This window comes from Pelodiscus sinensis, chromosome 4 (assembly GCF_049634645.1).
Source record: "Pelodiscus sinensis isolate JC-2024 chromosome 4, ASM4963464v1, whole genome shotgun sequence".
NCBI classification, from domain to species: domain Eukaryota; kingdom Metazoa; phylum Chordata; order Testudines; family Trionychidae; genus Pelodiscus; species Pelodiscus sinensis.
In genome coordinates, this window is record NC_134714.1 from 122,915,539 (window position 1) to 122,939,299 (window position 23,761).

A 23,761-nucleotide genomic window follows, 5' to 3' on the forward strand; every position below is an offset into this window, starting at 1 on the left:
TCAGGGATAACATGGAGAGAGCCTTGAGGAGGGCTGCATCAGGGAAGCCCCTCTAGAGAGGAGGGTGAAAGCGGTCCTCTACCGTCTGTCCCTGCATCATGCTAAGATTGACCGAGAGCCTCAATGGGGGGCTGCATCAAGCTGGGGAGTGATAGGCTCGTGTCCAAAGCCAGTCCTTTATGAGAGGGCTGTTTAACTATTTTCGGCACGGGTCTCGGTACTACATCTCTTAGTAATGCTGGTACCAGCATGTAAGCGCCAGGAAGAGCTCTCCAGTGCCAATGATGATCTTTTTTACACCAAAGTTGAGCGCGAGTTGGAGGTCGCAGTGTCGATTCGAGCATTTGCTTCCCCAGTGCCAGGGGTGCTCATCTTGTCCCCTTCAGGCACTCGGAAGAATGGAGTTGGGGGCAGGGACTTAGATGGGGATGATCCCTTTTTAGCCTGTTCGTGGGCTGATGGTGAGGCAGCTCTCTTTCTTGCAGGCTGTGATTCTGGTAGAAAGGCTTGGGAGCCTTCAGGCTGCATCATGGCAAATAAAATCATGTGGAGCCGGAGCTCCCGGTCTTTTCTTGCTCTTGCTGTGAGAGAGCAGCAGAGCTCGCATTTTTAGCGTACAGGCAACAGATACAGTCCACATGTTTTATCTGAAACCGGCATTGGCTCCTGGCATGACTGATATTTTTTAAAACCAGATGATCCCGGCATTGCGCCATCTGTCAGGGTCTTAGCGAGCATTCTACTGAGGTTGTTCCTGTGACTCTTACTGCTGTTAAGGCTATGTGTTATTAAAAATTCTTGTTTTTCTGCTTTTCTTCTCTTTTTTTTTTAAATGGAGGGAGCGGCTGGGCTAGCAATGGCATACTGGTGGGCGCCTGCCAAAGTGGGGACTCCGTGAGAGGCTGACAGAAAAAAAAACCTCTTAAAAAAAGCCCAGGATGGAGTAAAGTGTCAAAATGTGGCGGCAAAGCACAACCGGAGGGTTTTTCGCTCTCCCTCACAAGAAGCTGAGGAGAAGAGGAAGTTACTAACCTTGGTGCAGTAACGACAGTTCTTCAAGATGTGTTCCCCTGTGGGTGTTCCACTGTAGGTGTCGGGCCCATCCTGGCACTGCAGATCGGAGACTTTCCATAGCCATAGTCAGCCAGACCGCAGCATCTCACAATATTCATGCCCTTTGCTTCATGCACGGAGTCCGGCTCCCGCCAGTTCCTCTCACCTGGTCGAGTATCTGAAATGAGAAATTTACTGAACAAGATTCCGGAGCAGGGAGGGTAGTGGAGCACCCACGGTGACACACCTCTTGAAGAACCGTCGTTACTGCACCAAGGTGAGTAACTTCCTCTTCTTCAAGTGGTGTCCCCGTGGGCGCTCCACTGTAGGTGACTGTGTAGCAGTACTCAGAAATATCTACATGGTGGGCTCCAGAATCAAGGTTTGCTTGAAGTTAAAAGTACTGCCAAAGCCAACGAGGAATCTGCAGCCAAACACTGCACAATTGCATACTGCTTTATGAAAATGGCATTGGATGACCATATAGCTGCCCGATAAATGCTCATAAAGAGGCCATGGATGTGGCCACAGCTCTTGTAGAATGAGCCTTTGGTTGGGGCAGAAGTGGTCTATTGAAGGTGGAGTAGCAAATAGTGATGCATGAAACTATGAGCTTAGTGATATGCTGGGAAGACAAAGTCTTGCCCTTGGATCGATACATGAGAGAGACTATCAAACGGTCTGTTTTGTGCCAATCTCAGTCCTATCAATGTAAAAGGCGAGCACCCGGCGCACGTCAAGACTGTAGAGGATCACCTTCCATGATAAGATGTGTTGTTTAGGGTGAATGGAAGGGAGTATGATCGGCCCGTTAATATGGAATTCAGAGCAGACTTTGGGGATAAAAGCTAGATGAGGTCATAATACCACACCATCCTTGTTGAAGATGGTGTACGGAGGTACTGACATCAGGGTCACAAACTCACTGACTCTGCAAGCAGATGTAATAGCAAGCAGGAAGACTATCTTCAACTTCGACATCTGAAGCAACATAGTGGCCAAGGGCTTGAAGGGATGTCAAATAAGAGTGTCTAGCTCTAGGTCCAGGTTCCAGGGCAGAGGTGGGGGTCTGTGAGGCAGGTTAAGGTTTGTCAACCCTTTTAGGAAACTCTTCATAGTATAGTGAGCAAACACCAAAGTGCCGTCTATTGAATGGTGAAAGGTGGTAATTGCGGAGACATATACTTTCAAGGAAAGAATGGCCAGACCCGTTTGCTTCAGGTAAAGAATGTGGGATCTGGTGCAGAGGATCTGGTGCAGAGGTGATGCATGTGGATCGATCCAGTTAGCAGAACACCAAGAAGCAAACCTCTGCCATTTGGAGAGGTAAGTAGCTCAAGTTGGTGTCCCTCCTGCTGTACATCAGGACATCTTTGACTTGCTCCGAGCAGAGATCCTCGGATGTGCAGATCCATCTAGGAGCCAGGTGGTTAGGTGTAGGGCCTGGAGGTGCAAGTGCAAGAGGAAACCACAGTCCTGAGTCAGCAAGCCTGGTAGGCTGGGAAGTGCGTATGGCAGCAACAGACATTTGGTGGAGGAAGGGGAACCACGGTTGGCGTGCCCAGGTGGGGGTTATGAGGATCAGCTTGGCTCCGTCTGTGTAAGCATGACAGGGGGAAATACATGCAGGAGAGAACCCTTTTCTCCCCCCAACTTAGCAGAAAGACATCCCCTAGAGATCCCCAACTGATGCCTGCCCTGGAGCAATAATATTGGCATTTTGCATTCCTGTAGGTGGCGAAGAGGTCCCATCACTTAAGGGGAAACCCCAATGAAGAAAGATACATTGAAGTATGTCGGAGTGGATTTCCCACTCATAATCAGGTGCAAAATGTCTGCTCAGAGAGTCTGCAACAGCATTGTTGGTGCCAGGTAAGTAGGATGCTATTAAAGTTATCTTGTTGCAAATTCATCAATTCCAGAGGCAGACTGCCTCTGCACAGAGGGATCAAGACCGTGATATGCCTTGGTGATTTATGTAATACATTGTGGCAATATCGTCGGTGAGTATTCTGATAGTTGCACCATGGACGTAGTCCTGGAAATGTCTGCAGGCATTGAAGACTGCCCTGAGCTCGAGAAATTTTATGTGGAAGGCTGTCTCTCCTGATGACCACTGACCCTCCACAGACATGCTGTTCATATGGGCACCTTAACTGATGAGGGAGGCATCTGCGGTAATCTGGGCCGGAGGCTGAGGCCAGTGGAATGGAATACCTGCCAATAGGTTGCGTGGATCTGTCCACCATTTGAGGGATGTGCGAACATTGGGGGGAGGGGCCACTGTTCTGAGGACGTAGTGTCTTGCAGGGGTATACACTGACACCAGCCAGTGCTGAAGGCAGCAGAAGTGCAGTCTTGCGTGACGGACTACGTAAGTTGCAGTCATATTCCCCATAAACTGTAGGTGAGTATTGAGACAGTAGGGCTGGTGATCAGCACAGAAAGTAGATCTTGGATGGACTCGAACCTCTGGATGGGTAAGTAGGCTCCTGCTGCAGTAGAGTTGAGTTGAGCGCCTATAAAGTCCAATGTTTGAGAGGGTTCGATCGTGGACTTCTGTTCGTTGACAACTAGGCTGAGAGAATTGAAAGTCTGTCTGGCAATTGTTATCATACGTTGTGTCTCCGCCAAGGAGCAGCCTTTTATAAGGCAATCATTGAGGTAGGGGAAAATTATAATGCCCCTTCAACACAAATGAGCTGCCACTACTGCAAGGGTTTTGAGAATACCCTGGGAGCAGATGAAAGGCCGAAGGGAAGCACCCAATACTGGAAATGTTCCCCGCCTTCTGTAAAATGAAGAAATTGTCTGTGTGCTGGATGGCTGGTGATGTAGAAGTAGGCATCCTGAAGGTCGAGGGTCGCAAACCAATCTCCGTTGTCTAAGACTGGTATTATGGACTTAAGGGTTACTTGCATGTGCGGCTCGCAGACACTACTGGAAAAAGCTCCACTCCATTGCTCCTGGACATCCCTACACCTTGCAAGGAGTACCCATGAGGACATCACCCAAAGAAGAAATAAAAGATAAAAATTGTGAAATAGCATTGTATATTAATGATGTGGTAAACTGTAAATTAATTAGAAGAAGGGTAGTAGGAGGCAGGAATTGAAATTGATTAACATAACTATCCCTAATTTCTGGAAGCATGCATTTATCTGCAGTGACTGCCATCCAAGCCTCTACAAAATAAAACAAGAAGAAACAGTTGAGTCAAAGGGTATCAATCCTTGGGAATTTGTCCAAGATCCTTGACCATTAAATGTAATGTCAATCTATGCATCTGACAAAGTGGTTTTTACCCATGAAAGATTATGCTCAAATAAATCTATTAATCTTTAAGATGCCACAGAACTCCTTGTTGTTTTATCAAATTTGGCTGTATGTCCGACTTGATGGAGTAGTTAAGACAGACAGTACTAAAGTTGAATTCCTCTGATACCCAGGTCTCTTTCTAGATTGTTTGAAAGCCCTGTGGTGTTCCGAATACGAAAAAAGGATATTGAGTTTCCTATATTTGAAGAATGAAAATAAAGGATGAAACTGTTTCTTACCAAAAGAAGGACTGTATAAAGCCAGTGATAAGAGCATGGATCTCAATATTTTTTTAAATGAATGCAGAGATCCATCAGTCCTTGCACTGAATAGAGTCTGACCAAATGGAAAATCAATAGCTGCAAGCACTTCTGTTGCTAAAATCTGAGAGAGATAGTCACACTAAGTATCATGATACCCGCATCCATTGAACAAGCACTGGAAACAGCTGCAACTAAAGCAACATGAAGAGATGTTTTAGAAATAAGCCATCCTTCACAAATAGTTTTAAACTCATCTCCACTCTTTAAGGGTAACTTGTCCTTCAACTATGGTAGTCTAGCCTATCACTGCAGATAATCATATTTAGAAAGCAAATTATCAAGTCATGCTATCTTGATCTTTACAGATGTGGAGAAGTACATTTTCTTTCCAACAAAACCCAATCTCTTGGCTTTTCTCTCCTTAGGGGTAGATTTCCCAGACGCTTTTGATCATTATCTTTATATCAATATCTTTACATCAACATGTAATGTATTTTCTTAAACAACCTTACTCTCTACCTTATTTCTTTTACCAATAAACCTTTGGATTTTAGATTCTAAAGGACTGGCCCAGCGTGATCTTGTGGGTAAGTTCCAAAGTGTAAATTGACACGGAACTGTGGCTGGTCTTTTGGGACCGGGAAAACCCATTCAGGGTAGGTGAGATTGGGTTCTATAACCCTTCACCTGTGTGTTAGGCCCAGGGCTGATTATAGCACAGGGAGAGCTGGAGTGTCTGAGGGGTTTTTGCTTGTGAGGCTTTCTGCTGGCCGGATTGGCAGCTGAAGTGTTCAGTGTGTCTGGTTTGTGGCCTATTTGGGAAAGGCCTTCAGTCAGGAGCTGTAAGGAGCCCTAGTGTTGAGCAATTCACCCTGATCGGATGCCCTCAGCAGTGCCCAGACCTGGCCTAGTCCGTCACAACTGGTATACAAGTTTAATCAGGTAATTTTCCATTGAAGGTGCAGGGGTGTAGAAACAAAGGGTTTCGGCCCAAAAGGAACTCTATTTCAGTTGGAAAGCTATTTCTCTCTATCTTTGGCTGGCATGTCACACCCAGAAGGATAACCAGGACCCAGGTCAGAATGAAAGATCTTCTTTGACCTGATGGCTTGACTGAAATAAGAACAGTTTTAGGGTAGGTTTGCAATAAGCTTTCGTGTATTAGAACTATGAGTTTTAATTCTGTAACTTACTTTAGTCTGCCTGTTTTCACTTGCAACCACTTAAATCCTACTGTTTATACTTAATAAAATTACTTTTATTTACTATCAAGTCCAGTGTAAGTAATTGTTACATGGGGGAAACTGTGTGCATATCTTCATTTAATTGTGAAAGAGTGCTTACCTGAATGAGCTTTCAACATGTGAAACTCTCACTCAGTGAAAGACTGATTTATTTGGAGTTTTGATCCCATATGGGGGTTGGTTTCTCCCAGAGCTGAAGTGATTCATTGTCTGCATTGCCCTCCTCTGGCGAGGAGAGAGGGAAAGTCACCTCAGCTCTGTGCCTTGTCTGAGGGAAACCAGGAGATCTGGCCCAGTACAACAGGGTAGTGAGGAGCCTCAGGGAGCAAGGCAGCAAACGTGTGAGTGGCTTTAACAGCAAAACTGGAGGCAGCCTCAAGGGGTCTTCTGTGACCACACCCCGCCACACTTACCAATGTTTTTCACAGAAGCCACAGACAGGATAGGATCTGTTGCGCTAAGAATGATTCCAAACAACATGCTAACATGCCAGTTCCAGTCATACTTATTGATTTTATAAGTTAACCATCCAATTAAAGTGCAATTCAGCAAAAAACCAGGAACTGAAAGTAGCAATATCTGTAAAGACAATTCATAAATGTATTAGATTTAAAAATATTAATAGATCTTATTATACAAAAATAGGGATGTTAAAAATTCAGTTAAATAGGTAACCATGTAACTGCTGAAAATCTCAGTGGTTACATGCTGCAGGTTCTGCACTATAAAGCTTATTTAAGCTTTATACTGCATAGCCCACAGTAAAAACTCCCTGGGAGCAAGACTGCAGTTCTTGCCCGCTCAGGGAGATTTCACTGCCCTGTCACATCAAAGCCACCTTCCAGGGAATCTGAGTCACCATTAACTGATAAACTGATGCTTACTGGTTATACGGTTACAGGCAGTCCCCGGGTTACGTACAAGATAGGGACTGTAGGTTTGTTCTTAAGTTGAATCTGTATGTAAGTCGGAACTGGCGTCCAGATTCAGACACTGCTGAAACTGACCGCCAGTTCTGACTTACATAGAGAATCAACTTAAGAACCCCAGGTGTCCCCAAGTCAGCTGCTGCTGAAACTGATCAGCAGCTGATTCCAGGAAGCCCGGGGCAGAGCAACTCTGCCTCGGGCTTCCTGTAGTCAGCGCTGGTCAGTTTCAGCAGAAGCTGACTTGGGGACGCCTGGGGCAGAGCAGCTGGGGTGCTACTGGACCAACCCAGCAGCACCCCATCTGCTCTGCCCCAGACGTCCTGATTCAGCGGCTGCTGAAACTGACCAGCAGCGGCTGAATCAGGACCTGGGGCAGAGCAGCTGGGGTGCTGCCGGGTTGGTCCAGTAGTGCCCACGGGCGCTGCAGGACCAATCGGCAGCGCCCCAGCTGCTCTGCCCCAGAGTCCAAAACAAAAGCCTGGTCTGCAGGGGGGGGGCACACTAGCTGCGCCCCCCCCCCAGCAGACCAGGGACACGGGGAGCAGAGCCGCAGCGGCAGCGGGGTGCCGCGCCTCTGAGGCTTTGCTCTGGCAAAGCCTCAGAGGCGAGGGACCCCGCCATGGCTGCGGCTTCAGTCTGGGTGCCTGTGGTCTGCTGGGGACGGCCCCCAGCAGACCACAGGCACCCGGACTGAAGCCGCAGCCGCGGGGGGTCCCGCGCCTCTGAGGCTTTGCCAGAGCAAAGCCTCAGAGGCGCGGGGAACCGCCGCTGCTGCCGCTCCAGTCTTGGTGCCTGTGGTCTGCTGGGGACGGTCCCCAGCAGACCACAGGCACCCTGACTGAAGCCGCAGCCGCGGGGGGGGTCCCGCGCCTCTGAGGCTTTGCCAGAGCAAAGCCTCAGAGGCGCGGGGAACCGCCGCTGCTGCCGCTTTGAAGCGGCAGCAGCGGCGGTTCCCCGCGCCTCTAAGGCTTTGCTCTGGCAAAGCCTCAGAGGCGCGGGACCCCCCCGCGGCTGCGGCTTCAGTCAGGGTGCCTGTGGTCTGCTGGGGACCGTCCCCAGCAGACCACAGGCACCGGGTCTCATGCGGCAGCAGCGGGGGTTCCCGCGCTTCTGAGGCTTTGCTCTGGCAAAGCCTCAGAAGCGCGGGAACCTGCCCGCTGCTGCCGCTTGGGTCCCGGTGCCTGTGGTCTGCTGGGGACGGTCCCCAGCAGACCACAGGCACCGGGTCTCATGCGGCAGCAGCAGCGGTTCCCGCGCTTCCGAGGCTTTGCTCTGGCAAAGCCTCAGAAGCGCAGGAACCCGCCCGGTGCCCCTGGTCTGCTGGAGACGGTCTCCAGCAGACCAGGGGCACCGGAGCAGCTTACGAACGGGGCTTTCTCGCCCCGACTTCCGGGGCGAGAAAGCTCCGTTCGTAAGTGCGGATCCGACATAAGTCGGATCCGCGTAAGTCAGGGACTGCCTGTACTAAATTATTCTCTAAACTCCCTACATTTTATATTTCCAGATAAAAACTACATTAATCTGGATTAAGGGTTAGTGCATATAAGTAATGTAAGGGTACAAATACTATTGAGATATAATTATCCTAAAAATAGGCATTACAAACCTGAGAAAACTCAGAATTAAGATTAAAACAATAAAAACAGAAATTGTTAAGAAATTAAAATACAGTGTGCATGTGAAAAATCTATTCGTCTTTGAGTAGATACCCTGCAATAACCATACAATCACAACACATGCATAAATGTCAGATTTTTAGTGCTGGATTAAATTTAACTGATTTTTAAAAATAGATTATTTTCTTTTTTTAAAAAACTCATGGCATCACTAAAGGACAGAGTTATGGTTGCATGGATGGCTGAAATGTGAATTGCTTATAGTGTTGTTCTGACCACGTCAAATGGCACCTCCTATCACTCTGCTTGCTGTTTTAACTGTTCAGAGAGGCTTCCCGTTGAGTAAATTGTTATTGGGGGTTGTTTTAACTATGTTTTAGTCACTTAAGTGTCTTTTTTTAAAAAATAATGTAAAGTTTTAATTCTTTCACCAAACTTACAAGTACATCTGCATTGTGGTTTGAAGCAAAAATCATGTAACTGTAAAGAACCTTCAACTTCTGAATGCTATGGCAGGATTTTCACAAAACAACTAGCCTAACAAATTACCAATATTGAGCCTACAATCTGATGTATGTATGTAGCAGTCTGTATACCCACTTTGATATCATCACACTCTAGGGCTGTGTCTACACTGGCATGAATTTCCGGAAATGCTTAAAACGGAATACTATTCTGTTTTCAGTTTTTCCGGAAAAGGAGCGTCGACATTGGCAGGCTGCTTTTCCGGAAAAGCCCTTTTTCCGGAAAAGCGTCTGTGGCCAATGTAGACGCGCTTTTCCGGAAAAGAGCCCCGATCGCCATTTTTGCGATCGGGGTTTTTTTTCCAGAAAAGACTACTGGGCTGTCTACACTGGCCCTTTTCCGGAACAGTGTTCCGGAATAAGGACTTATGCCCGAGCGGGAGCAGAATTGTTTTTCCAGAATAGTAGCTGATTTTGTACAGTAGAGAATCGTTGTTTTTCCGGAAATTCAAGGGCCAGTGTAGACAGCTCGCAGCTTATTCCGGAAAAGCGGCTGATTTTGACACAGCCTAGGGGCACTAGGGGGTTGTTGTAGGGAAAGAAGCCCCTCCACACTAGAGGGGCACTAGAACCCAGTTCATCTTTCCCTTTACCCTACCACGTAAATGTAACCCTTCTGCTAGGCTGAGTTAATAGCAGCTGAGTTAATAGCAGCAAGGGCCGGGTTCAATATCTAGGGCTCGAGCCCCCACCCAGTGACCTGGGAAGTCTTACATACACCTCTGGGTGCCTCAAAGAGGCAATTCTTCCCCTCTCGCAAGCACAGAGCCTCAGTATAGCAGCAAACCTTTAATAACATAAGGTAACCCTTTAATAACATGAGGTAACCGGCATCAGCATTAACTTGGGAAAACACCACAACTCGGATTCATAGACCAAACATGAGCAAAGACCCTCCCCCCCCCAGCCACGAATCCCCCAAAGTCCCAAAAGTCCAACACCCCAAGAGTCTCTGCCCCAGGTCAGTGCCACCCCAGGGTTCAAAAGTTCACCCAGCAGGGTTTTACCATCCCAACCTGGAGGGGCGGGGATTGATACCCTCTCCGTAGGGTTCTGCCGCCACCTGCCGCCGCCAACGCGAGTCACTCTGCCAGCTAGTTGCTCCTGCAGCTGCTCCACTGGCTGTCTGCTGCCGCTCCTACCGGCCACAGGTCATCCCCGCCAGCTGCTCTGCTGTCCGCCTGCACTTGCTGGTTGTCCCTGCAAGCTGCTCTGCTAGTAGCTCAGCAGCTTAGGCCAGGCTCCCCACAGCAATAGTGATTTCAGCTCTTCCGCAGCATAGCACCAGGCTCCCCTCAGCAACAGTGATTTCAGCTCTTCAGCAAGTTCAGCTCATAATAGAGGAGCCTCAGTGCTAGTGCTCCACTGGCCCACAGAGAAATAATCAACACTGCAGCTCACAACTAGACTCCAAATGGAATCCAAATTAGTTCTGATATTCCACAATGGAGAAAGGAGGGGGTGCAATCAGTGTTGTTTAGGCCCTCAGACAGGGCCCCACCACCAAGTACAAGGACCTGTCCCCAGCTTCTCTCAATATGACTGGGTTTGGAACCCATGCCCCTTGTGTAGCGAGTGCTACTTAGTTTATGGCTAATCCCTCTGTCATAAACAGTTCCACCATTCCATTGTCCTTGATTCGCGTAATCAGGGTAACAACACTTTTATCCCCCCTGCCTCAATAACAGAGAGACTGGGGATCCCACACTGGCCAAAGTGACCATTTGGGCTGCTGTGAGCACTTACTAGATGGGGTGGGTGTGTCTATGCAAATTGGGATCAGCCCCTGAAGTCTCTTTGCACCACTCACCACAGTTCACCACTAGGTGTCAGGGTAGAGCTTACCCTGACCCTGCTTACAATAGTGAAGAGGGGACAGCCAGAGACTCCAGCTAGCTGGGATGGAAGCAAACAAAGCACCCCCTTAGGTTTTTGGAGAACTTTCTAGTTTTAACTGAACTTTTTTCTCATCCTGTGCTATTGTTCCAGCCCTCCTCCTCCAAAATCTCTTCACTTCAGCATCACTCATCTTGCCCTCATCTTCCCTATTCCTCTTACTCTCTTCCCTTTCCTTGAGCTTATCCGTTCCTCCTAACTCATCCCAACAAAAGAAAATCATGGAACTAGCATGTGTTTGTAATTGCTGTTGTGGTTGTGCGAGCCGCTGTCTCCGCCACATCTAGGGTGATCTGAAGACTTGCTTGAGCTGCCACAAAACTCTCTACTACCTCCAATTTTAAAAGAGGCCGCTTGGAATCAGGGAGATATTGGAGCAACTCTGCAATCTTCGCATAGTTATCAAAGTTGTGATTAGATAACAAAGGAGCATAATTAGCGATGCGCAGGAGAAGGGTTGCTGAGGAATAGACCTTCCTGCCAAATATGGCCAATTTCTTCAAGTCCGGCAACAAACTCGTATATTGGGATGTTTTGACACATTGTTGTGCTGCATCAACTACTAAAGAGTTAAGCTGCAGGTGATTGAAGAGAAACTCCAGACTCTTGGATGGGACGAAATACTTCTTGTCTGCTCGCCTGCAAGTAGGTGCAACTCATAGTCTTGAAGGCCAGAAGGGACCATTATGATCATCTAGTCTGACCCCCTGCACAATGAAGGCCACAAAATCTCACCCACTCCCTCCTAGAATAATCCTCTCACCTATACCTCATATTGAAGCCTTCAAATAGTTTGAAGACCCCAAGATGCAGAGAATCCTCCAGCTGTGATCTGTACCTCATGCTACAGAGGAAGGCAAAAAACCTACAGGGCCTCTGCCAATCTACCCTGGAGGAAAATTCCTTCCCGACCCCAAATATGGCGATCAGCTAAACCCTGAGCATGTGGGCAAGACTCACCAGGCAGACACCCAGAAAGTTCTCTATAGTAACTCCTATCATTCCTCCATTGACCTATTTACCACTGATAACGAATGGTCAAAATAGGGTGTGTCCAGACTACAGGGTTTTGTCGACAAAAGTGGACTTTTGTTGACAAAACTATACCTGCGTCTATACTACCGCCGAGTTCTGTCGACATAACATCAACAGAACTCTGCAGTTTTGTCGACGGTGGTAAACCTCATTCTACGAGGAATAACGCTTTTTGTCGACAGAATTCTGTCAACAGAAGGCGTTATTGCATCTACACTGTCCTTTGCGTCTACACTCTCATGTCGACAAAGCGGCTTGCTTTGTCGACAGAACTGGATGCAGTCTAGACGCTCTTTGTCGACAGAAGCTTTGTCGACAGTATCTGTTGACAAAGCCTCTGTCAACAAAAGCCTGTAGTCTAGACATACCCCTAGTTACCAAGACCATGTTCTCTCATCAAACCATCCCCTTCATCAACTGAAGCTGGGGTCTGCCAGATGAACTCAGCAGCCTCCATGATGGCCTCATCAATGGCGATGGCTATCTTGGAGCTCTGTTGGGGATGGAGATTCTTCAAAAATCGGTATTGCTTGGTCTGTACGTCTGTCAATTGGACTTCCCGGGATTGTGACGCACGCTTAAAAAGCTCCTGAAATAGCTTGAACTCATCTTGCAGAGACTTGTCCGCCAGGAACACTGCCTCGTCAGGAAAAGAGGACGAGTGATCCACCATTGGAAGCTCTGGCTGTTGATCATCTGCCTCTGATGATTGACCATCTTGTGGCTTCGACTGTTGGGTCACTGCCACCAGGCTCTGTGAGGGAGGCGTTGGTTGACAGCTGCGTATTGAGTGTCCGATGGAGGAGTGTGCTGTGCTGGAGACCGATCAGAATATGGAGATTGCTGATATGCATGTTGTCCGTATTGGTGATGCGGAGAATACGCTGACCTGTGATGTCGGTGATAATATGGGTCCAAGTGATGTGGTGAGGAGTATCTAGACGACCTACCACTCTCAGTAGTATAAGGGGTCTACCATCAATCAAACATTAGTCCCACCCCCTGATCACTTTAGGCTCCACCCCTGTCACCGGAAGACCTGCCCTTGTGTGTATTACATCTGGGGTCAAGAGGGACACATGACTGGAAGTAAAGGGTATCATGTGACCCCTCTAAGAACTCGTCACGCCACCCACTAACAATCAGGAAGGCTTTTTCCCCTGTTGGACTGCTGCCCCGTGAACTGCTTTGCCCAATCAGGGGGCAGTTCCAGGACCAGTTGACCCACCCAGAAGTGGGCCATGTGACCCCTCTAAAAGCTTCCCCCGCCACCCTCTACCAATCAGAGCATAGCACTTCCCCAGAAGTTCTAGCACCACGCAAAAGAGGCCATCTTGCTCCCAGAAATTCCAGAGTTTCAGAAATTGTGCAAACGCTGAGCAGAAACATGGACTCCTTCTCCACCCCTCCAGAAGTTTGGACTTTGCTTTGGTGCCGAGGGACCTCCACCGCATGTGGAGAAAATGCCACATCAACAACAGTTCTAAGGAGGAGGAGGAGGGAGAGGGGAATAGGGGCCCTTTACCCCCTCTGCTGTTGGATACACCAGCATCTGACCTCCAAACCCAACCGTTCAGAGGGCAGCCCAATGAGCCAGACGGCCTGGAGGAGGAAGGTGCCCATGGCTCCCAGGAGTCGGACAAGGTGAATGGAAAAGAAGTCAAACATGTAAATGAATGAGCGAGGTTGGGGCATAATGGGGGTTAGGAACTGACTGGGATTTTGTAAGCCTAAAAATAAAGGTAAAAAAATGACCAGAGGGTCTTATGTTATTTCTTTCTGACAGCTCAAAGATACCTTTCTAGATGATCCTAAGACCCAGAACAGCACTGCATCAGACAAGGAAGACGACCAGGCCCACCTTGTTTTTGATCAACACCAATAGAAATCATTGAAGAGAATGCCGAGGATGACGGCTATAAAGAATTCAGGAGGAGGTTTGGCAAGGAACTAGCTGAACCAGTGCCACATCATAAGTGTAAAAAAGTAATGCACTCAATTGTACGCATTGGTGTTTATGCTGTCCTTAATCACTGTCTTAGGGAAAAGCTTTTGGAGGACTGTGAGGGCTGTGTCATAGATGCGTCAGCCCAGTGGCACTTGAACTTCAAGTGTAACTTGAACTTCAGAGGATGTAAACTGCAAGCTCCAGGGCCTATATGCTGAACTGTGTTTGGAAAGCTTATTAAATACTGTCATTGCCACAGGTTATTTAATCAAACCTGCTAACTGCCACTTTAGTTTGTTTGGAACAAAGAATCAGGATGGTACAAAAACCTCAGGTTTTTGGAGCCTGTCCTCTTTACAACAGAAGCTATCTTGAACTGAGTTGCTGTTGGACTTCAAGACTAGGGTATGCGGCTTGTTTTAAATCTGAAAATATATATTCTATATTGTCCTCCTTTGTCCTTATTAAATAATGGTTCCTAACTTATTTTTTTCTTCAGTGTGATCTGTTCAGCATGGAAACAGCAACTTCAAGTTATATTTCACCATCGGACCAAAGTAAAACCATTTTCACTGTAGTTGGGCTTAATACTGTTATATTCTTTTTAATAAGGCATTACACAAAGGTAGCTAAGAGATTTGATGCATTGTGGAGAATAATACTAACTCAGCGTTTGCTTGTTCTTTATTCCATAGGCCCAAATATACATAGGGGAAAACAGAACAGCCCTGTGCCAGCATGCTTTTACCCTGTGGTGGAAGGTAACTATTCATAATTATTTTTTTAAAGCATGTGGGTTACTTTTTTTCTTTTAATTAACTGTGATGTTTAAATTGTGAGTTGGGGTTTTTTCAAAACTTAATTGTGCAGAAGCATATTGGTGTTTTTAAAAATATATGATGGCAAACTGCTGGTTTTGAGTGTTTGGTGGTGGGCTGCTTTTTCTGTGCAAAATGCATCTTCAAAATAAATGTTCAGTTCTGAGTTGGGTGAGGGAGTGGTGGGGGCTATGCTAAAAATATCTTTGTTTCAAAGTAGTTTGGTTACAAAAATGTGTGTTTTTTACATGGGGTGTTTATCTTAAAACAGCTGGCTTTAGTGTTTAAGTTGGGGGTGATTCAGGGGTTTATGGTAGAGATAAGTGTGGGTTTTTTTTAAAAGTGGTAAAAATAAAAACTTTTCATTAAAGCTATCACTTTAAATAGAAAAATACCCTAATAAGTTTTATTTTAAAATTTACAAGACTCTTTTATAATGCACGTTGTTTGCTTCACAGTAAGGTCACAAAATGAGAGATCCTTAGAAGAGAAGGTAAACACGTTCAAAAGGAAAGACACCTGAAAAAGAAAAGTCACCAGCATCAAGGACTGATGGATGGATGAAGGTGTGTGTGTGTGTGTGTGTAACTTGCTTATTGGTTTGTTTATTAAGTAAATACATAGGTGTGGGTGAGAAAAATGGTAAAGTTAACATCTGAGGCGGTTTTTAACATTTTTATATGCTCTCCTGACAACATTATAGTCAGAGCCACGGAGACAAGTCCACCAGAACTGACAAAGAACCAGGAATCTACTCAGAGACCATCAACAATGGCAACAGCCATGCAAACCAGCATGAGCACAAATGAAGCTGCAGGACAGGCCACAACTCTTACTCAAGGACAAAAGACTCTGGTAACAAACAACCACACTCCAGTTCCTCAGCGGTCAACACTACACTGACCCCTGAGGAAACTGTGAGCAAAAACACTCACATTCATAAACCCGGAGCACACACTCTAGGGGTTGTGAATAAAAAAAACAATGACTGACAGCACCAGCCATGAACACGGTGGTGTTTATGAACAATCTAATATGTATTATGGATTAGTCTCCTGCCTTCATAAACTTACCACAACTGTTCGTAACTTTGAAAAGATTTTGAAAAAATCATGCACAGAATTGTGGCAGCCTGTAATTTCAGAAGGTTTAGACGAAAAGACGGCTAGAAAAAACATCAAAACGGCAAAAACTCTTATTAATAACTTAAAAGGCTTTCATTTTCTAGAGAGTAGTTTTAAGTAGGCATGACTAGTCGTGGAAAGGGGACTGGGTTCCCAACATATACAGTGTAAACAAAAGGGGGAGGACAGCGTTAGGCAGATAAATGGGTGGCTGCCAAAAAGTTCCAGGCTAAGATTGCTGCAAAATTTTTTAAAAAGGCTTAAGAGGTGATGAGGAAAAAATACCAAAAAGAGTTGCCACCTACTAGAGGCTCACAAAAATGACTTATCTGAAAATGAGGCAGAATTTGACCTGCGGGATGGTGATGAGTCTGTAGATAGGTACCTGTCTAGTCGTGATGACTCTCACAGAGACCTCTCTGACTCTGAAATACCATCTGATGTAGAAGATGCTCCTGATGGTCCCGTAGAAGAACTCCCAAGTACTCCTGAAAATCCAGAGGTATATGGTACGCGAAGTACCTAGATTTGGAGGGTCAGTATATTGTGAAGAATTTTATTTTGTAAATCTTGAGAGAATAAATTCAGCTGAACAGGTTGTTGAAGCCATACATGGGGGATACCCTTCCATTAATGTCAGCGAGAACGAACTGTAAGTCCTGATGATCTTCAGTTGAGTTTAGAGAGCCATAATTTAACTGACCACTTGTTTTCAGTCAGAAGAACTAGGGATGAGCTCTCAGCAGGGGATTTCTTAAATCAGACTTCAAAGCTGTTAAGGTATGTCTACACTACCACCCTAGTTTGAACTAGGGTGGTTAATGTAGGCAACCGAAGTTGCAAATTAAGCCCAGGGTTTAAATATCCCGGGCTTCATTTGCATCTTGCCGGGCGCCGCCATTTTTAAAGCCCCAGTAGTTCGGACTCCGTGCCCGTGGCTACACGCGACACGGAGCAGGTAGTTCGAATTAGGCTTTCTAGTTCCACGAGATGTACCAGTAGTTCGAACTAGAAAGCCTAATTCGAACTACCTACTCCGTGCCGCGTGTAGACGCGGGCATGGAGTCCGAACTACTGGGGATTTAAAAATGGCAGCGCCTGGCAAGATGCAAATGAAACCCAGGATATTTAAATCTCGGGCTTAATTTGCAACTTCAGTTGCCTACATTAACCACCCTAGTTTGAACTTATAGAGTAATAGAGAGTTGCACCTAGATGGGACGTTGAGCCTCGTGACCATTGTAAAAAACATGCATGGGGGTTGTCGTAAAGTTTTAAATTCTACCGTCAGTAGTCAAATCTCCCATTAAAAAAAAGACAGTATTTAGTAGACCTGACTTACACCAGTACCAATTTATGTTTTGCAGGTGGACTCTTGGCCATCATGTCCAACTGTAAATCTAAGGACGCAGAATTCTTAGAGGCAAGAGAGCTGCATGAGAAACTGGGGTGGTCAGATAAAAAAATGGCTATGCTTAGTGATGTTGCGGTGTTTGAGCAGAAATTAGGAATCAGCATACAGGCGGTGCTTTATGCTGCAAAAGGCACACGGAGCTTATTTAAAACAGGGGACCCAGTGTACCCCAAGACTTTTTTCATGCTTCTGCATGAACATTATTATGGAGTTCTGGACGTTAAAAAGTTGTTTGGTATGAAAAATTATTGTGAGTTTTGCCAGTCAGTGTAAAGTCACGACCACTCTTGCAGGTATCATTGGCGCCTCTGCTTGAGTGCAACGTGCTCTGACAGCGTGGACGTACTGCTGAAGTGTCCCAGCTGTAGACTGTACTGTCAGTCCAAAGAATGCTTAGACAGACACACCAACTGAGCATTGCAAAAACAAGTCAAATACATGTCTAAAACTTTGTGTGATGAGTGTCACTCTTACGTGGACAAGCAACACCGTTGTAAAGGACGGCGCTGTATGCAGTTTAAGAGCTTGATTGTCGGCAACGTAGACAACCATCTATGTTTTATTAGACTGTATTAAAAAGCCCGAATCATCAGAAAAGTACATTTTTTATGATTTTGAGTGCATGCAGGAGACTGGATTGCACATACCCAATAATATTTTTGCTTTGTTCCTAACCCCAGAAAAATCCTGGGAATTCAAGGGCAACGAGTGTCTAACTTTATTAAGAACTTTATTGTCAAAAAGTTCCATGACTACACAGTCATAGCACACAATTCCAAAGGTTACGATGCATACTTTGTTGTGAGACAGCTACTGAAGGAAAAGATGGGAGTAGAACTCATCACTCAAAGTAGTAAACTGATGTGTGTAGAAGTTAGGGCTTCAGGCATTCGTTTTATAGATTCTTTAAACTTCTTGTCTATGGACCTTAGCAAGCTCCCACAGGCTATGGGGTTTGAAGGGTCCAAAGGGTATTTCCCACATTTTTTAACACTTCAGAAAATCAAAATTACATGGGACCTATGTCCAGCATGGAGCACTATGGTGTAGACAATATGATGCCTGGGGAAAAAACAGTTTCTCAACTGTTATCGGATCCAGAAACATGAGACTTTTGACTTACAGAAAGAGCTCACATATTACTGTCAACAGGATGTTAAATTTTGAGACTCACAGACTCATAGACTTTAAGGTCAGAAGGGACCATTATGATCATCAAGTCTGACCCCCTGCACAGTGCAGGCCACAGAATCTCACCCACCCCTCTTAGAATACTCCTCTCACCTATACCTCATATTGAAGCCTTCAAATACTTCAAATACTTCCCAAGATGAAGAGAATCCTCCAGCTGTGATCTGTGCCCCATGCTACAGAGGAAGGCAAAAAAAGTCCAGGGCCTCTGCCAATCTACCCTGGAGGAAAATTCCTTCCCGACCCCAAATATGGTGATCAGCTAAACCCTGAGCATGTGGGCAAGACTCACCAGCGAGACACCCAGGAAGTTCTCTATAGTAACTCCTATCATCCCTCCATCGACCTATTTCCCACTGATAATGAATGGTCAATTAGTTACCAAGATCATGTTATCTCATCAAACCATCCCCTTATCATAGAATCATAGAACTGGAAGAGACACCAGAAGGTCATCAAGTCCAGCCACCTGCTCTAGGCAGGACCAATCCCATCTAAATCAACCCGGCAAGGGCTTTGTCAAGCTGAGACTTAAACACCTCTAGGGATGGAGACTCCACTACTTCCCTAGGTAACCCATTCCAGAGCTTCACTACCCTCCTAGTGAAATAGTTTTTCCTAATATCCAACCTGGACCTCTCCCACCACAACTTGAGACCATTGCTCCTTGTTCTGTCATCTGTCACTACTGAGAACAGCCTCTCTCCATCCTCTTTGGAACCTCCCTTCAGGAAGTTGAAGGCTGCTATCAAATCCCCCCTCACTCTTCGCTTCTGCAGACTAAACAGACCCAAGTCCCTCAGCCTCTCCTCATAAGTCATATGCTCCAGCACCCTAATCATTTTGGTTGCCCTCCACTGGACCCTCTCCAATGCATCCGCATCCTTTTTGCAGTGGGGGGCCCACAACTGGACACAATACTCCATATGTGGCCTCACCAAAGCAGAATAAAGGGGAATAATGACATCTCTGGATCTGCTGGCAATGCTCCTCTTAATGCAACCTAATATGCCATTAGCCTTCTTGGCTACAAGGGCACACTGTTGACTCATATCCAGCTTCTCATCCACTGTAACCCACAGGTCCTTTTCTGCAGAACTACTACTTAACTGGTTGGTCCCCAGCTTGTAACTATGCTTAAGATTCTTCCATCCCAAGTGCAGGACTCTACACTTGTCCTTGTTGAACCTCATCAGATTTCTAGTGGCCCAATCCTCCAATTTGTCTAAGTCACTCTGGACCCTATCTCTGCCTTTAGGCGTATCTACCTCTATCCCCAGCTTAGTGTCATCTGCAAACTTGCTGAGGGTGCAATCCATCCCCTCATCCAGGTCATTAATAAAGATATTGAACAAAACCGGCCCTAGAACCAAACCTTGGGGCACTCCTCTAGAAACCGACCGCCATCCTGACATCGAACCATTGATCACTACTCACTGGGCGGGCCCGGCCTTCTAGCCATCTTTCTATCCATCTTACCGTCCATTTATCCAATCCACATTTCCTTAACTTGCTGGCAAGAATATTGTCGGAGACCGTATCAAAAGCCTTGTTAAAGTCAAGGTATATAACATCCACTGACTTTCCCACATCCACCGAGCCAGTTACCTCATCATAGAAGCTAATCAGATTGGTCAGGCACGACTTGCCCTTTGTGAATCCATGCTGACTATTCCTAATCACTTTCCTCTCATCCAAGTGCCTCAAAACGGATTCCTTAAGGATCCCTTCCATGATTTTTCCAGGAACCGACGTAAGACTGACCGGCCTATAGTTCTCTGGATTGTCCTTCTTCCCTTTTTGAAGATGGGCACTACATTTGCCTTTTTCCAATCATCTGGGATTTCTCCTGATCTCCACGACTTTTCAAAGGTAATAGCCAAAGGCTCCTCAATGACATTTGCCAACTCCCTCAGTAACCTTGGGTGCATTAAGTCCGGACCCATGAATTTCGGCTTGTATGGTATACCGAGAAGAGATTATGAAAATGACAGAGGTGGGGGATATAGCAGAAAGAGGCCATGGTAAATTCACTGATACACAACTGTATATCGATCCTTTCCAGTACATCACTCTGGCCTCTGTCTGCATGGCAATGTACAGGTTTATGTTTTTGGAGCCTAGCATGATAGCCCTTCTCCCTCCAGACAATTACCACAGGCAGAAAAAGAGATATTCGAGACCATCTATTCAGTGGCTGATGTGTATATCTCACAAAGATAATACACAGATATGGCATGCTTTACAGGGTGGGGAACTAAAAGTAGGCCCCTATTTTTAGACGGTTACGCAGATATTGATAGGGTGTGCTCAGCCTTTGAGTTGAACGGATTGATTTCAACGGATGTGTCACCTATTATTGTGAAAAAACCCAGCACCCTATGACAGGGACAACTTTTGGGTTTCTATAGTACAAGACTCAGCTCAAGACTGACTATCTAAAAAGACAGGGTTTTGTAGTGAGGACTCTCTGGGAGCACGAGTGGGAGGTAATGCAAGAAACAGACAAGGATCTTGCAAATTTTTTAAACCATGCTCAGTTGCCTCAGCCTCGCATGCCTAGGGATGCTCTTTTGGGGGGATGAGGGGGAGGACAAATACTATCACCCTTTATTACAAACCTAATCCTGGGGAAGAAATCCACTATTATTTTACCAGTCTGTACTATTTTGTAAACAAAACCAAGAATATCCTATTGGATACCCTGGTATAGTTTATGACAACTTTGGACCCCTCGCAAATTATTTTGGAATCGTGAAAGTTAAAGCGTACCCCCAATGAGGCCTCTTTTTCCCGTTACCCCTCAGAGTAGGTGGCAAGCTTATGTTCGCGCTGTGCGGAAACTGAGCAATGGGAAACATGCACCCGCAATGACAAGGAGAGAGCCATCTTGGGGACACGGTGCATGGTAGATTTGAATGGGCCCATAGAAAAGGGGTACACAGTGACAATCTATGAAATCTGGCATTTTAATGACAAATCTGACAAACTTTTCAGAATACATAAAATTACATCTCTGTCAGAAACAAGATGCTTCAGGGTATCCCAGCTGGTGCACAGATAAGGAAAAACAAAACAAATACATAAACAATTTATATCAGAAAGAAGGTGAGCATTTACGCCAACGTGAGATCAAGCTGAACCCCACTAAGCACCAAATTGCTAAACTGTTTTTAAATTCTCGGTGGAGTAAATTTGGTCAAAGAACCAACCTAGCTAATACAAACATTGTGAGAGACCCTGACGAACTCTTTCAGTACATGTTTTACCCTAACTATGAGGTTTCATCCTGTGTGTTTATCGATGATGAAACAGCATGCATGTCTTGGAAACACACAAAAGACCGTGATTCGGTCTCTGGCAATACGAACATTTTCATTGCCTATTTCACCAACACTTATGCTCACTTTGAACTATATCACCTTCTAGACAGGTTACAAGAGCGGTGCCTAAACCACGACACTGACTCGGTGGTATTTGTGAAAAAAGAGGGTGATTGGAATCTCCCTCTGAGGGATTTTTTAAGGGACCTCAAAAGCGAGCTCCCGCCAGATCAACACATCACCGAGTTTGCGTCAGCAGGCCCAAAAACATACAGGTACAAGCTGTCAGCAGGAAAGGCGTATATGAAAGTCAAAGGGATTACCCTAAATGTAGTAAACTGTAAAAAAAAAATCAACTTTGACAGTTTGAAAAGCCTAGTCTTGAACTATAGCACAGTCCAGGGGGAGAACAACCCAAATAAGATAGAGGTACATCAGCCCTCGATTGTAAGAAACAAAAATCAGTGGCAAATAGAAACAAAGACCCTTAAGAAAATACAGAAAGTTGTTTACAACAAGAAGGTAAACCTCATCCCAGGAGGCATACCTAGGAGATCGACAAATGCCTTTGATGTCGACCGCGGAGCGTCCAGACTACCACGCTGAGCCAACAAACAGCTGATCGGCTCAGTGCAGCAGCCATTTAAATTTAAATGAAGCGGCGATTATTTAAATCGCCACTTCATTTTCCTATGTCGGGTACCCTAATCTACATGCCTCTGTCGCCAGAGGCATGTAGTCTAGACGTACCCCAAATGTTGACTATGATGCTCAAGAATATTGTTTGATGTTACAGCTTCTGGCAAACTCAGTATATAGAACTGCTCTGTAAATATCCCTTTATAAATTTTGTGGAAGGGCTATCTGATGCTTTGAACGATGACTGTTTTTTCTTACCAATGAAGTGAATATGATTATTGTAGATGATCTGATGAACTCTGTTTGTGAAAGTGATGAAATTGAGAAATCCTTCACCAAGTACATGCATCACAGGAACTTGGGCATTATGTATATCGTTCAGAACATATTTTTTCAGGGGAAAAGGAGCCATACGATTAACCTAAACGCTAAGTACAGGGTTCTGTTAAACCCCAGGGATAAATTATGACTCGCTATGCTTGCTTGGCAAATGTATCCCGGCAAGGCTCAAGTCTTTCTAGAAGCTTTTGAGGATGCTACCAAAAGATCTTATGGCTACCTGCTGGTGGATTTAAATGCCTCCACACCAGAAGCTTATAGACTAAGAACCAGTTTCTTCCCTCCAGACTGGCTGGTGGTTTATAATTTGAAAAGAACAGCCAGGTATAAAAAGAGATGATTTATCAGCAGACCCTTAACAGCCGGGGATTGCCGACCGAAAACATGTCTAGCTCTGCGAAGAAAAACCTGGCTCTTTTAAAATTACTTAGTATATCATCCCCACAGCAAAGGAAGGGTATACTGTGTTCGGCCTCTGACGATTTAGTAGCGGCAATCTCAGAAATAGCACTCGATACCTTAAAAGGAAATGTGCCTTTGATGCAGAATCAAGAGCACATGCTGAAAAAGAAACACACGCTTATAAAAACATTGTCTAATAAAAGGATCTCGCTTAAAAGAAAGAAGCATCTCATGAAGCAGTCTGGGCGGTTTATCGGCCCTCTCAAGTTCTGCTATCCCTCTGATACCGGGGCCTTTGAATAACCGATAATGGAGTATGCAGAAAAAATGTAGCTCCTGCCCAGCAACCAGCTGGAACAATTAAAGGCTTCCGTTCCAGCGGAGGAAAATATCAGAACAACCGCAACTCGCTTACTGGATGCGGAAATGAAGTCTGTTCTTCAGAGGACTGACTTATCCGAATACAAAAAGGCTAAACTCTACAGCACTGTGCTTCAGAGGTACCTAATGTACGTGAGGCAAAGTGATGCAGATAAAGGGAAAATAAGTCTGTTTCTACCAGAACAAAGCATGACGGCCAAGACTCCAGAAAGAGCAAACATCTCAGACTCTGTGGTTCAGGAGATGTTGGAAAACATGAATAAGCATTATAAGAAAAACACCTCAGTGTTGCTAAATAAGCTGG

General features: G+C 45.6%; 1 protein-coding gene across 1 annotated transcript in view; it reads right to left on the reverse strand.

Moving 5' to 3' along the window:
* Window positions 1-23,761, reverse strand: part of LOC112547202 (solute carrier family 9 member C1) — a 384,930-nt gene that overhangs the window by 324,595 nt on the left and 36,574 nt on the right. Inside the window, exon 4 of the mRNA XM_025188925.2 lies at window positions 6,292-6,457. Coding sequence (XP_025044710.1) covers window positions 6,292-6,457 — 166 coding nt within the window. The remainder of the gene's footprint in view (window positions 1-6,291; window positions 6,458-23,761) is intronic.